The sequence below is a fragment of the Nymphalis io genome, chromosome 3 (genome assembly GCF_905147045.1).
Source record: "Nymphalis io chromosome 3, ilAglIoxx1.1, whole genome shotgun sequence".
Lineage (NCBI taxonomy): Eukaryota > Metazoa > Arthropoda > Insecta > Lepidoptera > Nymphalidae > Nymphalis > Nymphalis io.
The window spans coordinates 12,145,727-12,163,743 of NC_065890.1; the positions used below are offsets into that span (position 1 = coordinate 12,145,727).

General features: G+C 31.3%; 2 protein-coding genes and 1 long non-coding RNA gene across 4 annotated transcripts in view; 1 reads left to right on the forward strand and 2 right to left on the reverse strand.

Annotated features, from left to right (window-relative positions):
• LOC126781252 (larval/pupal rigid cuticle protein 66-like) overlaps window positions 1–18,017 on the reverse strand; it is a 271,467-nt gene that overhangs the window by 157,305 nt on the left and 96,145 nt on the right. The gene's annotated exons all lie outside the window — the stretch shown is intronic.
• Window positions 1–18,017, reverse strand: part of LOC126781205 (protein spire) — a 156,715-nt gene that overhangs the window by 40,945 nt on the left and 97,753 nt on the right. For both annotated transcript variants that reach the window (XM_050506068.1, XM_050506067.1), the window contains exons 5-8: window positions 9,040–9,246; window positions 3,881–4,053; window positions 3,560–3,623; window positions 3,024–3,141 (exon numbers count right to left, since the gene is read on the reverse strand). In XM_050506068.1, coding sequence (XP_050362025.1) covers window positions 3,024–3,141; window positions 3,560–3,623; window positions 3,881–4,053; window positions 9,040–9,246 — 562 coding nt within the window. The remainder of the gene's footprint in view (window positions 1–3,023; window positions 3,142–3,559; window positions 3,624–3,880; window positions 4,054–9,039; window positions 9,247–18,017) is intronic.
• Window positions 791–9,394, forward strand: LOC126781266 (uncharacterized). Its single transcript, XR_007670616.1, has 2 exons — window positions 791–1,135; window positions 9,058–9,394. It is a non-coding gene; the product is annotated as an uncharacterized LOC126781266 (long non-coding RNA).

Genomic DNA, 18,017 nt, shown 5'->3' on the forward strand with positions numbered 1-18,017 from the left:
CAAAAATAATTAACACATAGAAATACTATTGATACTGATCAATTTGAAAACTCGTTAAAAAAATTACAAACTTTTGTTGATCAATTAAGATGATTTGTAAATTAAAATTTGTAAATAAATTATAATTATTTATTAACAATGAAACTAACCATAATGTTTATTACTTTAACGGAACATAAATGGTTTTATTCGCTCAACAGTTTCTAGGCCCTTTCGTAGTTATAAATGCTTCTCAACTAAAGGTTACACCTCATAATTGCAGCAATCACTGGACCAACCAATCACGAAATCGGAAATACCTATTACTCATACGATAAAATTTAAATTATATCTATAATCAAATAACTGGGAAAAAACGAGAAAATGCAAAAATGAGTTGTATAAAAATATTTAAATATCAATCATAAATAAGCCCGGATCATGAAACAGCGTCAACCAGTTATTAAGGTGATTTATTTCCAAAAAAAGTTAAGGAAGTTTAGAGTATTCAACTACGTAGCTTCCTACGAGTTGGTATATAATTGACAATTGTATACCAAATATTATATACATAACAATGGATATTGAAAGAATATTTTCGGGCACAATTATGTTTCTTAACTATTTTACATTTAACCGCCGAAAACCAGATCAAATATAACACACACATAATGAAGTAAATAACACGATAACTTTAATTAAGATTTACGTTATCTATTCGTGGGGTCATCTCAATTCTTGGACGAGAAAAAAACAACAACGAATTTGAAAATAATGAGTATTCGAAAATCCTTTGTTTATTGTCTCTATTTGTGTATTACAGCACACATTATCTTGACGTTACACGTAAAATCCACGAACTAACTTGATAATTTTATTACGGTATTGTACGCGCCATATAATTTATTGCCACCGGTTGTTGATGCGTTACAAAACCAGATTACGCGCTGATGCAACCTCCCGCTTTAAAAGGTTGTAGAATTCTTACTAATATTTAAAACGCGAAAGTGAGTTTTTATTATATTTTTGTTATTCTTTCATGTTTTTACTACACAACCGATCATCGTGACTTTTGCATACATATCGTCAGGCGTACAGAAAAGGATACGGGTTCCTAACACCCGTCTCCCTCACACGCAGGCGAAAACTATATATGGTAAGTTCAGATATATATAGAAATAGAGAACATTAATCACATTTAATGGGAACTATCCCAAAGGAACATTACTGATATAAAATATACTTATTATATAATTAAACTATGCAAGTTCTATATATAGATATACATTAAACCACAGCAACTAACCATAAAACGCTGGTAACGTGATTTTTACGATAACAATTTTTTTCCTTACAAGTTCAATTTTTCATACATCGCGCCACCAACCTTCGGAATTAAGATTAATGATTGCGGACTAAGTCATATCCCTTGTATTTGTAGTTACATTGCATGTTATAGGATAGACTAAACTAGAGTTTATAGAAGGTGAAATCCATTGGTTCAATTTTACATTGCGTTTTATTTATTTGTTTATTTGTGTGACTATTTCACCATCCAATAACGATGAGGAAAAATACAAGATCATTATGAATCGGCACAATATTTGCTTGTACATAAATATATTATTTAATATAATGTGAAATGACATAAGATAATACCTTTGACCCGAATTTAAAAGAAAAATCTATGAAATGGCAATTCGTAAATATGTAAAGTCGTGCGTCGTGCACGTAAGTCTATTTTTTTTATTCTGTGATCTATTTCACCCTAGAAATTTATTAGTCAGTTAGTATTTATTGAGTTAAAAAAACGTAAAAATATTATAATAAACACATTGTCATTGAAATGATGGTATCTGAAACGTACGAATGTAAACGTATGAAACGGCGAAGCACTATTTCATAATATAATGAGTATTATAAAAAAATGCATCGCAAAAGTGGATGAATGGATTTGGTGTGTATAGCTTTTATTTAGAGCCGCAAAATTAAAAACTGTTCGAGGTTTGTAAATTTTGAACAAACTATTGATAATAGAATAATATATCTGTCACAATGATTAACTTCAAGCAAGATAATTATAAATTCATGTTCTAAAAATAATGTGAAATAATATTGCATGCTTGTATACAATAATGACAAATATAGTGCATAAAATCTTAAGAGCAAGTCTACTAATATAATAGATATTACTAAATTTTATTTTGGACTCACAATTATTTTAATATAGGTATAAATAGGTGAAGATAAAACAGTTCACCTTTTTCTTCTCTATTTTTCAGCCGAAATTGTCAATTAATACATTTTATTTTATATAATTGTAATAGGAAACCGAGAACTAGGGATGGAACTAGGTATGTAATATTAATTCTATAAATTATAACTAGCGCCTGTTGAAATTGAATAGCAAAAAGTTAAGTTTACGTATTCAGTATTTTTTAATAAAAAAAGATGTAATACAGATATCCAGTAAATAAAAAAAAATACATCCAAAATGAATTTAGAAAACACTTGTATAATTTAATATCGGTTGCATGATTCAGGTAAGTTAGCGTTTCGGGAGTCGAGGAAATAAAGGATTGGGAATCTGGAACAATGAATATAATATCAAATTTGTATGGCATTGGGTATGATGGGACTGGACCAAGCATTTCAGAAATAATTATTTAAGACTAATAAGACAAAACTGAGAAAATGCGAGCACCATTTTTTTTAAGCGATTGATGTGAGTAGGCAAAGAATTGAAATTGTCAATTATACAGGCCTAAAAGCTGATGTTGAATATAAAAAGGTTTTATTTTTTAAATATCAAATAATGCAAAATGTGAACAATGAAACTTCAACGATGTTTTTATAAAACTATTGATACTATAATAAGTAAGTGAAAGTACATAAAATACAGGACGTTTTTAATTTTGAATCTTAGAAAAATTCTAATTATCTGTCTTATTGAGGTCCAATATTGAGGCCGTAATAAGACTCTGCCAGGTGACGATAAACATTTTCAAAGTAATGTAAGCGTTTAACGAAACAGTTGTACTCACATAACACTCGCCTTGAGTAGGGCGTTGGCCTGAGCTGACGTCCCACTTGGATAGATGCTAGGAGCTGTTCCCGTGGCGTTACTTCCCGTCGCGGTGGTGGTAGCTTTCGTTCCGAAGCCTGGTATAGAAATAAACATAATCAATAAAAAATAATAATAAATCATATACAACTATTAATAAAATTATTCAAGATTTGATAGGTCGATTAGAATTGTTGTTAGACATGATCATCATTAATGAAAATAATTATAAGAAGTTATTAAGCGAATTACTTATTATCAAACAAATATCTACAAGCATTTTTATGTAAAAGCATTTTTTAATCCAAGAGCACCAAAACAATACATGTAGGTAATAGTATATTTAAGCTTCAAGTCAACCATCGAGTTGAAAAATAACAATAAGAAGTTTATGCTTGTAATTTTAATGTTTGATATTATAATCATAACATTGGTTCGATATACATATTTCAATAATCGACTTGCATTGATGCTAATTTATTTATTCATTCAGTAAAAACGATAAAAAAGCAGTACCTTTTTGAGTGGAGGCCTACTTCTAATAAATTCGAGAATCATTGCATGTGCATCCTTCTTGACACTGTAAAAAAACAATATATAATGTAAAAGAAAACGCAATAATATAATATTGCTTTTTTAAGTTTATATGTACATACAAAAATAAATAAATATTAATCTGTATTATTCGAAAATCATTATTTACCGGAAAAAGTATTAACTATCTATTTATCATAATAAATTATTATATGAATACAATTAATATTTTTTTATTTCTTAGTTTTTTTTTTAAATACATCATTTACGGCTACTTTTGATTTACCAGTATAATTAACCTACCTTTGCGGTATCGCTCCATCCACCTTTCTTAAAGTATATCGCCTCGACCTTATGTCATCCATGAGTATTTCATACGGTGTCAATTCATATTCTATAGGTGTTCTTGAATAGTTAACTTTCTTTAGTTTCACTCCCATTCGCAATTCCCCAATCACTTGCATCCAGAATCGCGCCTGTAATCATTTAATAGCAATTACTTGGATGCAATATTTTGCTTCAATTAAATTCACAGGAAATAATTAAATCATTTAAAAAAAACAATTTATGTATCACTTAATTTTAATATTTAATAGAACTATTGATCTCTATGTATATCTGAGATATTATTCAGATAAAATTATTTTATATCTACTATATATTAGTACATTGTTTGTTTATAAATGGTTTCATTACATTAATGTTCATTTAAAAGTTTTGGTAAATAAAATAAAAAGAAGTGAATAAATCATGCTTTTGGAAGGCACTAATAGGTAACTACGCAAAAAAGAACAAGAAACCTTTGAATATTTAAGTACATACTTGTAAAGCTCTCCAAATCCGTCGGTTTGACTATAATAAAGAAAGTGAAATCAGAACATTGTAAACGAAAGAACTTTGAAATTGTAATGCAGCTTGACTTCTTTTAAAAATAAGTTCATCGTAATTTACAACTATAGGACAACTCACAAAAATGTAAAAAAAGATTTAATACAAAACTATTTAAATTTTATCTCTTTTTGTATTTTTATAAAATGTTGACAAATTAAACTTTTTTAAGTAACCTTAAAAACGTGACCTTAAATTATTATAGTCTATTTCTAAGAATAATTTTAAACGTTAAGTGTACTTCGGAACAATTGGTTTTACTTAAATTTTAATTCTCAGAGTTATTTAAACATATAAAATTAATTATTATACACGACCTATATGCCTAAGGAATATGCATTATGACTAAGGTGTTATGAATTGAGACCAAAAGATCGCTAGTGGTTTGTGGCTAGTAACGCCAGCACGGTGTAACTAATCTGTCAGCATATTACCTCTAACATGTACTAACAGTAATCAGCTACTAAATTCGTGAGCCAAGTGTTGAGTAACTCTGCCTAAATGTCAACCTAGCTTAATTTAAGATGGCAATAATTTATAATAAGAGCTACCGTTGATAATAATTACAGGTATCAAAAACCTTTTCAAACAAACATTACTTTAATTACGACAGTGTTCGATGTAATAAGTTTTCACCATATCGTGGTACCAGTTATCATTGCTGGGATCTCAAATACTTACAACTTACAGTAACAGCCTGTTAATGTCCAACTGCTGGGTCCACCCACCCACGATCATTGGTTAAGATTCACGCGTTCTAACCACTAGGCCATCTCGGCTTTTCAACTTACAACTTACAAAAAATTAATTCATATATTGGACTTTTCTTTATGTAAATATTTACAATCATTATAAAATCTAGAGGTTGCCAATTTATTAGATTAAATATTTAAGATGTTAACGAATGTCCGTTCCATATCTAATTACATATGTGCATTTTCACTGTCAAATTTTTTTAAAGAATGTTCACGATTGTTTTATATGCCGATTGATATGCAAAGTGATTCAGAATGATATAACTATTCATTATTCCATCCGCGATTATCGTTGGCCAAACAGCTGGTGTATTTATTGCGGTTTAATTCAATAACATTTTAATGAACTTGCTAGTACTTAATGAAGTTTTTCTTCACCACCTTTACACTTAGAGGAAGGGTTTGTGTACTTAACAGATTTAAGTATTCAGTTTAAGTAAAAATCACAAAAATGTAAAAAAAAAAGTTGGTACAAATAAATAGAGCCGAGATGGCCCAGTGGTAAGAACATGTGAATCTTAACCGATGATCGTGGGTTCAAACCCGGGCAAGCACCACTGAATTTTCATGTGCTTAATTTGTGATTATAATTCATCTCGTGCTTTACGGTGAAGGAAAACATCGTGAGGAAAACTGCATGTGTCTAATTTCACTGAAATTCTGCCACATGTGTATTCCACCAACCCGCATTGGAGCAGCGTGGTGGAATAAGCTCCAAACCTTCTCCTCAAAAAGAGGAGAGGAGGCCTTTAGCCCAGCAGTGGGACATTCACAGGCTGTTACGGTACGGTACGGTACAAATAAATAGAATACTTCGTTTCCAAATTGAGGCATTTAAAAACTTAAAGGGGCACTTAGTATTTCACCGACGTCGCTATTAAATACTCGTGAATATATATATAAGGCACATGACATATGCAAAGGTGCATTTCATTCTTATCTACTATGCAAAAACAGTATGGAAGTCCCGATGCGAATAAGTAGGTCATTGACATTTTGAACATTGAGAATTAAAATATATAAAAAATTACAACGTTATAAAAACTGTATGTTATTTTTAAATACGTTTAGGATTTTTTTAGATTGTCAGTGTTTTCAGTAAAATTAAATACCTTAATAATTTATATTTCAAAGTTATTACACTGCATAATATAACGAAATAAAAAAAAAATCATGACAACTCAGCGTTGCGTAACAAATAAAAATAAAAATTTAATTCATGATAAATATAAACTCATCGTGAGACCTTAGAAGTTCTTCATCAAAGTCTTAAAATAAACTAAACGATTCAAGATATCGTAATCGAGAATCGTAATCGATGCAATTGTTGTTATCCTCTACTCGCTACGATCACCTGCACCAGGTGAACAGTTCTCACGCTGGTCGTACACTGTGTAGTGAGTCGTATAATACAGTGGTTCTCAAATTATGAGGGAACTCTTTAACTCTTGACTTTATATTGAGTTGAATAATTTTTATAAAACCAGAAGTTTTTAAAAGCAAAAAATTCCAACCTCTTCAAAATCAGAAAAATCAAGTCCATTGCGGTGAACAAAAGCATAGAATAGCTACCCAAGTTTCAAAGTATTACTTAACCAATAAACATTATATGTAAATAGTTTTATTGAATAATCTTGGTTTCATCTATTTTATAATTATATTTTTGAAGTGAAAACTTTTGGCGCGTTGCGCTGGTTTATCGTGGGATATATTTGTGGCTTCGCGTCACCGACATGCTAATGTTAATATAATTGAATCGTTGAAAGTACAAATAATTTAAGTATTGCGGAAATTAATGAAACTAATATTGAAATTTATGTGAATACTAACAGTATAAACAAATAATAAAAGTGTATTTTAAGTATTATTTATTTAAAGCGATAGAATTATTACTTGGAGTGCAAATATATGTGGAAATTGGACAAATATATTTAAAAGTTTCAAGTTTTCACATCTATCGTCAGTCCCTATGCAGTCATAGGGTCATCCTGTTTTTTTTTTTTTTTTAAATCTTCTTAAAATAGCATGTACTTGTGTAATTGGGTCTCGTTAAACAATTTATGTGGCTTCACGGCGCACCATTATTCCGAGCTACTGATTGAGAGCCACTGGTATTGTAGGTAATGGGTATAATCTAATTAATTCAACGCAAAATTCCTAGAGAGCACGCCGCTATTAATATTTACACCGGCATCAGCACGCACGCCGACGCCGGCGAGTTGCGAAATATTCGCATACCATACGTCCTGAATTATATATGTAATATTTTGGCTATTCCATTTGTTATAAGATATTCACTGCGTAGAGATCGAGAGTGACAATTTTGATCTTATTACTTTAAAACGATTTCAAACTCCGTTGTACGTAAAATATTCTATATATATAATTCTTATATAACGTCTTCTTATTTTAAACTAAATATTTTTCCGTATGTATGCCCATATACACTACAGGATACACTAAAGCAAAATATAGTAAATTATATGTTTAAGAGTATAAAATGATAAAGATTATAAATAAAAACAACAAACGGAAAGTTTGTTATACATTAACCATGTTTTCAAATTTGTTTGTTTCGATAGAATTGTATACTAAGTTTCGGAATGTCTGATTGTTTGGATAAAGAACTGACATCTGAACTACGAATGAAACAACGAAGTATGTATTTAATATTCATAATGAAACATTATATATTTGTCATCATGACACGAGGCACTCAGATAATTATTCCTGCAATGTTCCACCCACTAGCATATGGAAATAAAGTGATTACTTCATATCTAATCTATATAACGAAATTTCAATCCACTGTTATGTCTGTATGAGAGAATTAATTGCTAAGTATTCAATTACACGCAACAACAATCATAACTTCCCACTTTATATGCAAACCGGGACCGTGACTAACTAATAATATCTATCATTTGATTGGCGTTAATAATTATCCTTTATACTTACAGTTTATTCAGATACACTGAAATTAATTTTCTAACTTGCAACACTTCACATCATATATATATTCTAAACATAAATACTTAATATTGATGTGTGTTGAAGGATGAATGAGCTAGTGTAAATACACAGGCTCAAGGGACAGAACTTACTTCCCAAGGTTGGTGCCGCATTGTCTATGGGCGGTAATGACCACCTATTATCAGGTATCCCATAGAAAAAATATATATCATAGTAAATGTAACATTCATAATTAGATTGAAGGTTTTAAGTTAAACACAGATTTTTCTCTTTCTATCATCATTAATGCGACATTAGAAAAAACTGGACACAACAATGTTTTAAAAAATAAAGAAGTTTTCTGACTATCTCTTGTAAAACCTATTTTATTCTGTAATTTATATAATTTGTAATTTATATATTATATATATATATATTTATATATATATATATATATATATATATATATTATATATATATATATATATATATATATATATATATATATATATACATATATATATAAATATATATATATATATATATATATATATATATAATTGTGTTAAATTTTGGATCCAATCGAGCAAAACGCAAGAACTACATATTATGCACAGGTTTTAATATCTATAAATATGACATGTAAAATGAGACCGAATCATTATAATATATTTTAAGATTTTTGTATAAATCCTTTTTAGAAAATCTTGATTGTACCTAATGTTGTATGTATATATATAATATGTCTTAAAAGGTAATACATTTAAATTAATTATTTGTGACAAAATTAGTGTGTATGTAATGGCTACTACTAGCCAATCTTAAATAAGTAAATATATCTTATCATCGGAGTGTTGAGAAACTTACCCAATCAGAGAATTGTAGAGTATCGAGATGCGTAGCGGAATCTTCAGCGGCACCGAGGTCTCGTGCTCCTCCTACACGTACTCGTGCAAGGAACGATGCCAGCTCCAGCGCCTCGGCGACCAGCGCCCTACACACCGCGCGGTAGTGCGCCGCAGCCGTCTCCCGCGCGATGCGACCGCTTCCACCCCCGCAATGCCAAACACATCGCTGCGGAAATAAACATTTCAATTGTTTAATAAAACATATTTGCGTATTTATAACAAATATATTTGCGTGCCTATCGTGGACGAAATGTATTAGACACTGTAGAATCTGTAAAACTATGTTTCATGCAAATAAATGATTATTATTATTACATTTTCGTAAACTTTTTGGCTTGAATGGCGGGTTTGAGATGAAACTTCTTTGGGCCAACATATTTTTTTCACTTAAACTATGAAGTTTGATAAAGATTCAACAAATATTTATAGTTATAACATTGTCATTTCGTAAAATAAACTAATCAAAATAACAATATTTTGATTAGTTTATTTCAATACTATAATATAGTTTAAAAGGCTGGAGATCCCAAAGCTCTCGTCTCACGCTCTGTGTCGGACGAGTAGTTATTGAATATTAAATTCAAGTAGGTATGTGTGCAGACACATATACACACACTCTCTATTTCATAAGTCTCATAGTACCGACAGTACAACACAGTATATATCTCTATTTCATAAGTCTCATAGTATCCGACCTAATTGGAGGTAGTGCAGACGCAGAAGTTACGAGGTGCGGAAGTGTAATCATTGCCAACTTGTAAATCCGAGCTGAGTATTACTTTAAAAACTTAATATTTTTAATGGCTCAATCTGCGACTTCACCAGCCTTATATGTTCGTCACTAGATAATAGCAACCTTATAATAGCGACTTTAATACTGTAGAACAAGAAACTGCCGTGGAGAAACGACTAATCGTACCTACGCTGCTTTCATACGATATTTAATTATACCGTGACTTGTAAATCATTATCTTTAACCGTAAGTTTGGGCAAACAATAGGTATGTAATTAAAACGAAATATGTACTCATTATTAAATGCGAGTAACAAAGAAATTACGTTTGATTATAATGCAAAATTATTTCGTCAGATATTTTACATATTGCTATCTCGTTTTATTCGAGATATTATTATAATAATCCGAAATCTTATTTTTATATCTCTGTATCCGGTTGAACGCCTGATTATTTTTTGAAACAAAACAACACAAGTCGTTTTGTATGATCAACGGAGGAATTTATCGAATGAAAAAAAGTTTAAAAAGAAAATTCGATAACATCCCGAATTAGCTAGGCTTTCAGCCACGACGCCTATCTCGAAGGCTACTATACAATACGAGTTACTTGGCGGAAGGTTTTTATGCAAGCACATACTATTCTTCTGCCAAACAGCAATACTTATTTCCTGTTTGAAGGATGAGATATTATTATATAAATCCGAATATGTATTATCCGGAACGCCCGATTATATTTTATTACAAATCTAAAAAAAGCATCGTCTTATATGATCAATATAGGAATTTACATCGCAGCGTATTTGCTGTCGGCTTCAAACATATTCAAAGTATTACGACAACGTTTTCTTGTAAATATTTATTTGCGAAACTATTGAAATATGCATAAGTACGTTCATTCTCGAGCTAGTTTAGTCTGCATATTTTAGTTATTTCATCCAGTCGTCCCGTATGTACCTACTACCATTTCAATAATGCTTGTCGGCCGCATGTAAACAAACTACATATTTGTATTTTAGAACGCAAATTAGAAATACAATGACTTTTAATGACGTGTCCTTATACCGGCGTTTTATTTGCAGAGTTAATTTTCTTTTTAAATTAATATTGCTTGCACAAAGCCCTACCACCAGTAAACCACCAGTACTTTCAATGTAATTTTATTTTTTTACTTATCATCTAGTTGATTAATACAATGACGTTGGCGCACTCATTTTAAATCGAATAAGCTGTCATTAATATCAATAATAGAGATAGAATAGCTTTTCATCTAGCTTATTTAACAAAATCTAAATCGCTTAAGTGCGTGTGTTGTGTTTGTTCATGCATCTGCATCTGATTTTATTTCTTATAATACAATTTTACTAATTAATTGGAATTGGCTTATTATGGAAATATTTTCGACAGATAAACGTATTTTATTACGACACAATCTTTGCTGAAATGCCATAACTTACGAAACAATTGCAATTAAACTTGATGGATGGAAAGTCGATTATTACTTAATTTCAAATGTTTATTGATATGAATTTTCGACAGTTTCAAGTTGCAGTATTTCACATTTATCAAATTTAAGTTGTTAGCGATATATTGAGTGTGTTGAAACCGTGATTTATTGAATTCGTTAATTACCTAATTAGAAAATATATTAATCGGATCGGTTGATTTTGATTGGATTTATCTCTTTGGAATATTAGAAACTTTAGGTGCTTTCGTCGTGTTTTTTGTAAAGTATTTAATATCTAAATAATATGCAGCAATACAATTATATCAAAGATAATGAATATAAGATTCGTTTATTCCGTATTTTTATATCAAGATAGACGGGCATATACCCCACATATAGTGATCATCTTCGCCCATAGACAATGGCGTTTAGCACTGTAAAAATATAATATATAAATAATAATATCCTGGGACATTATTCACACACGACCATCTGATGCCAAATTAAGCAGAGCTTGTGCTATGGAAACCAGACAACTGATACTACATATACTACTTTTCTTTTGTAACTACATAATTATATAGATAATTTACCAGACTCAGGACAAACAGATATGTTCATGCACACAAATGTCTGTCCTGGGTAGAAATCGAACCCACAACCTTCGGCGTGAAAGCTCGTCAGAGCCAACCGGCTCGTCAATAAAGTATTAATTATATAGTCCATATTATATATACCATATACTAAGACGATATGCTCGCTGTAGCTGTTGTTACACATATATACAAAATAATAAAAATATTTATGTTTAATACATATTTTGTAAATATAGTTTTATTGCGTTGGACTTTAAAGAACCACTTACTGGATGTACCGGATAATATTTTGCCTAGTATATTATTGATGAAGTTCAACCGTCCTGACCTAGCGACCTACTTCAGCTACGAGATAACATCCAAGAAAAGTGGAGAAAATTGCTCTAAGCATTTTCTTTTTACCCTCTGACACTTTGATATTAAGCCAAAGGAAATATTGCGCGCGAAACCATCTTTAATATCATCCCAGTGGAATTTATTGAGACGTCCAACTCTTTCCATTTTATTTTATGCAAATATAAATAGAAATGTAGAATTTTATATTTATTTTTATAGCAGTAATAAAATAGCTCCACTTGGAGCTTTGAACACTAGGCTTTTCCAATGCGGATTGGTATTGGTAGTGGCATGTGGCTATCATTCCAGCCATGCAAGTTTCTTCACGATTTTCTGATAAGAGCCACAAGTTTTATCCGCTGGAGCATGTCAGCCTTTATAATTCGTATTCTTTTGTCAAATTGTTTCGAATGTCAAAAGGCAATACTGTTCTGTGAATAGATTACGTAGATCGTAATTGAATGACGAGCAGTCAAAAAAAAAAATTCAAAAGGCAAGTTATGCCAGATTGTTATTTTGAAAGATGTATTTAATCCGCTTTGCAGTATCAAAATCCTTTTTTTTATTTTGTAGACTATATATATGTAGCGTCGACTGCCTCGTTGGTCTAGTGGCTTGATATAAGGCTGCAAACCCGGAGGTCCTGGGTTCAATTCCCAGGTCGGGCCAATAAAAAAGATATTGGGTTTTTCTGTCAGAAAATTCTCAGTAGCAGCCCGGAGTCTGGAAGTTGGAAGTGTGTACACTTCCGTGCCTCGGAAAGCACGTAAAGCCGTTGGTCCTGCGCCTGAACTCTTTCCGGCCGTGTCGGATTGCCGTCCAATCGGATTATGAGAGTTAGGAAATAGAGAGTGCACCTGTGTTTGTGCACATACTTGTGCACTATAATATCTCCTGCGTAGTTGGCTAATCTCTCTTGAGATTGGCCGCCGTGGCCGAAATCGGTCTGGAGGACATTATTATATGTAGCGTAGCTTTGTTGTATCTTTCTATCAGTTTAGAGATTGATAGTTTGATGTGCCTGCATGTTTATACTTCCAGGCAGATTACTCAATTAAAAATTTTCGATTGCATTTTTTGTCTCATTTTGTGCCAGTAGTCTTCCTTGTTGTTGACAATAATAATTAAATGTAGTAGAATTCTGGATTCCTAGACTGAACTGGATGGTGTTCAGTCAGCCTGTCTCAAATCCCCGTTTTCTACAAAATAAGTACTAATCTTTCTCTTTCAATAGAAAAAGTTATATCGTCAAAAAGTTCTCTATATTTTCATTTTATATTTAAATAAAAATTGTTAATCTCCTTAAGAATATTTTGAATTAAACATTTATCATGTCACGTGTATCCGCGAGAGGTCGTGGCGTCACACGATCTATCGATCGGGAAATATTAACATCAAAGATTATATAACGAAAATAACATCGTGTAGGCTGTATGGTTCTGTTACAAGCCTATAAATAGTTAAATAACCAATTAGTACAGCTCGTCAAATCGTAAGGTCAGAGGTTTTACGGGAAATATTCACAGAATAAAAATTCATACGATTTTCACCGATTATAAAAAATATGTTCTTTTTCGGACGTTGGTATATTATGAATATATTTTTTTAATCACGATTATATTATGAGAGAAAAAAACTAAATACGTGTAGTGACTATTGTCACTTTTTTTTTAAATAAATTGTATAACTTATATTAACAATAATTAATTAATACATATTTTATTATTTTATGTGTTTTTATATATTTTTTTATTTGTATTCGTTAATATTATGTATAATGTAATTATTTGCGTCCAAATTACCGAATAAATACATAAGAATAATGATAACGTATTGAACATATTTAATATCTTATTTATTCTTAGTTTATAAGCATTTTATAATTACTGTTATTATTTATACAGAATCGTATACTTTTGTATACTAATTCTATTTTATTTAATTTACCAAAGAATAAACCGCTAGTTTCAAATAGTTTGATTTACAGCTAATGTGAATATACGTAAAAAAAGTATATTATTTAAATGAGACTTAATTTTAATTGCTATTTAGCATTTCCGTTATTGTGTTATGTTTTAACTGTTTTTAATTGTATACATTTTCAAGCAGATACAAGAACATTGTATAGGTACGATTTTAAATAGCGAAAAATTAACTACCATCATTAAAATTCTTTTATTGTAATTACGTTCATTTTTTTTATTATACGTTTGCATAATATCAGTCGCAGATTAAAGAGATAGATTAATCACAAGATGTTAAAATATAACATATTTTTTTATTAATTATCAAATTATTATAAACGTGACGAAAATGTGTGACATTAATCATCTAAAAAACCAGAGGCAGTAAAAGTTAATTATAATACGTTTTTGATTAACTATAATATATATGCATAAATATTTATATATTAATTTTAAACATATTTCAAAATGTCGACACATTAAAAGGCCCGCCAAAAGTTTTCCGTACATAATTTATTTTATTTAATAATTAGGTGTAAGCTTTCCAAATGTTATCTTGTAATAGAAATCATTTAATTTAAAAAAATGCATTATTAATAGAAAATATGCACTTTTATATATAATTCTATAATAAAAGCGTAAGTATAGTTGAGCGTAAGTAGTCTTGTGAGGTTTTATAACTAAATTGCTAAACAAATTTTAATAAAATTTCGTAAAAAAGTGTAAAGCATGCGAATGATAGACATTCCTTTCAGATTAACCTAAGTAACATATAAAGTACAACGCGATCAAAGTCGTAGATTAAAAATAGAGATTTAAAAAATTATAATTGGAAAATCTTTATTTTTGTATCTATTATATTAATTGTTATTATGAAAACATCCTAACAGACACAAAGATAATCCATCTGTATTAGTCTATACTTATATAATAAATAAGAAAGTAAATCTGTCTGTTACACTCAAGTCTAGAACATTGAACCGATTTTGATGAAATTTAGTTTGAATCAAGTTTATACCTCGAGCGGGCAATCCCTTCTTTTTTTTAACGCTGGAATAACGCATTACTTGTTTCCCCCACGGAACAAAGAGGGGGTATGTGGGGCTCCAATGTATCGGATACCCAGTAATAAACCAGCGGTACCCTTTCCGTCAACACCAATAATCCTTAATTACCAAAACTAATTTAAAATTAGTTAACGTATCAAACTTCTATAAAGAAACAAATATTATAAGCAATATCGCAACATTAAACAAGTATTAATTATCAACCTAACCGACTTTCTCTACTTATAAAGAGATACTCGCTGAAAGCTATGTAGATATTTACTTTTATCTATTATTGTAAAATAATAATCACTTGACAGAGAATTCACTTAAACGGGTATGTCTGGTCGTCAACTGGATTACTCCAAACGCACCTTACAAACAGGGTTGTCGCAAGAACAACTTCATTTAATTCTTCGAAGACTTTTGGTTCCGTGCCATTCTTATTATTAATGAACTTAAATAAGTAACTAGCCCGTCCCGACACCGTTCCGGCACGTTCCGCACGATTAGAAAGATGATCTACACAAAACGTTTATATAGAAATACATATAACTCTTGGTTCACGCGGCGGGTCAGTCAGCTCCCAGTCGGCATGATATTTTTAACATCTTCAACAATCATCATCAATTACATCCCCATCTAAACCTGACTCATGAATCACTCCATCTATACTTGAAAAGCCGTATGAAGATCCACTCGGTAGTATTTAAGTTAATCGCGTTCGGACAGACGGGCAGACGGTGTGTGACTTTGTTTTATAATAATTATAAACGTAGTCTTAATAATTAATACATTGCCCCACCAACGATGTCAAACGTATTGAAATGTATGTTAAATATTTTTATTAGGAATGCAAGAATTTGTATGAATAATTGCCTTATTCGAAAACCATTACACGAACAGACACGTGAAATTTTGTTACTCCGACACTATTTTTATTGTACACGTGAATGGTACACGTAATAAATAGATAAAGACAGCCCTGTCCATAAGTAATGCAGTGAAAGTAGATGTCATCGCGCACCTATGGCGTATGATGCAACACACGTAACAGACAAAGCCGCGGACAAAAATATACTTTAAGTGACGTAAAGATAACAAGTTTTAATAGTTATATTTACTTTTTAAATATTGCATAATATTTCTATGATATAATTGTTTTCGAACATCCATTACTATTAATGTTGTATTGCATTAGCTCCTTTTAAGCTCTCAAAGTGGACTTGAATTTTATTACTTAATTTATTAATATTTCTGGTTCACGCACTTTGTTACTAAAACATAGCAATATAGAGTAAAGATGTTTGAAAGTCTTCTTAACTACGACGGATATAAAGATCTCGAGGTCCAGGGTTCAAGTGTGGCCAATAAAAAGTTATTCGGTTTTTCTGTAGAAGATTCTCAGAAGCAGCCCGGAGTCATAAAGTTGGAAGTGTGTATACTGGTATGCCTCGGAAAGCACGTAAAACCGTTGGTCCTGCGCCTGTACTTTTTCCGGTTATGTCGGGTTGCCGTAACACAGGATTATGAGATTATGAGAGCGAGGTAATAGAGAGTGCACCTGTGTTTGTGCAGTTGGCTAATCTGTCTTGAGATAAGCCGTCGAATTCGGTCAGGAAGGCATCATCATAATATGAACTTAAGCTTATTTTAGAACATTGTATAATCAATAAAAATTTACATAAAAGTAATTCATGTTTCATTTTATTGAGTTGAGTTTTTAATCGGTAAATGCTTATGAGTGTCCGCTTTCTATACAATTAATCTACACGTTTCTGTACGTGTAGATAAAAATAATTTATTTTGTCACCGAATACAGTTATTATAATGTAATGTTGTTTTTTTTCTGTCGCCGTTAATTTAGATACTAATTACACAATAAATCTTTTAATAACGAGGACACATCCGAAAACTGTACATCCTTATTGCTAACATAACCTTTTTTTTTGTGATTTTTACAAACATACATAACAGTAACAGTAACAGCCTGTTAATGTCCCACTGCTGGGCTAAGGCCTCCTCTCCCTTTTGAGGAGAAGGTTTGGAGTTTATTCCATCACGCTGCTCTAATGCGGGTTGGTAGAATACACATGTGGAAGAATTTCGATGAAATTAGACACATGCAGGTTTCCTCACGATGTTTTCCTTCACCGTTAAACACGAGATGAATTATAAACACAAATTAAGCACATGAAAATTCAGTGGTGCTTGCCCGGGTTTGATCCCACGATCATCGGTTAAGATTCACGCATTCTTACCACTAGGCCATCTCGGCTTCAAACATACATACGCATAATTCAACTGGTATGTGCGTCTGTGACGTCACGAAAAGTTTTGTGATGAAATAAATCGGTGAAAATATAATTTTCAACGAAGCAAAAGGACTCTTTTTAGGGCTTGTTTCAATGATATACAAGTAAAACAAATAAAGTAAAAAAATGTTTTTCTCTCCTAAAGCTCATGGTGAAATACACCAGCGCGTGTTGTATTTCAGTAGTAATTTATTACCGTAACCGTAACCGTAACAGCCTGTGAATGTCCCACTGCTGGGCTAAAGGCCTCCTCTCCTCTTTTTGAGGAGAAGGTTTCCTCTCTCTAGGCCTCCTCTCCTCTTTTTGAGGAGAAGGTTTGGAGCTTATTCCACCACGCTGCTCCAATGCGGGTTGGTGGAATACACATGTGGCAGAATTTCAGTGAAATTAGACACATGCAGGTTTCCTCACGATGTTTTCCTTCACCGTAAAGCACGAGATGAATTATAATCACAAATTAAGCACATGAAAATTCAGCGGTGCTTGACCGGGTTTGAACCC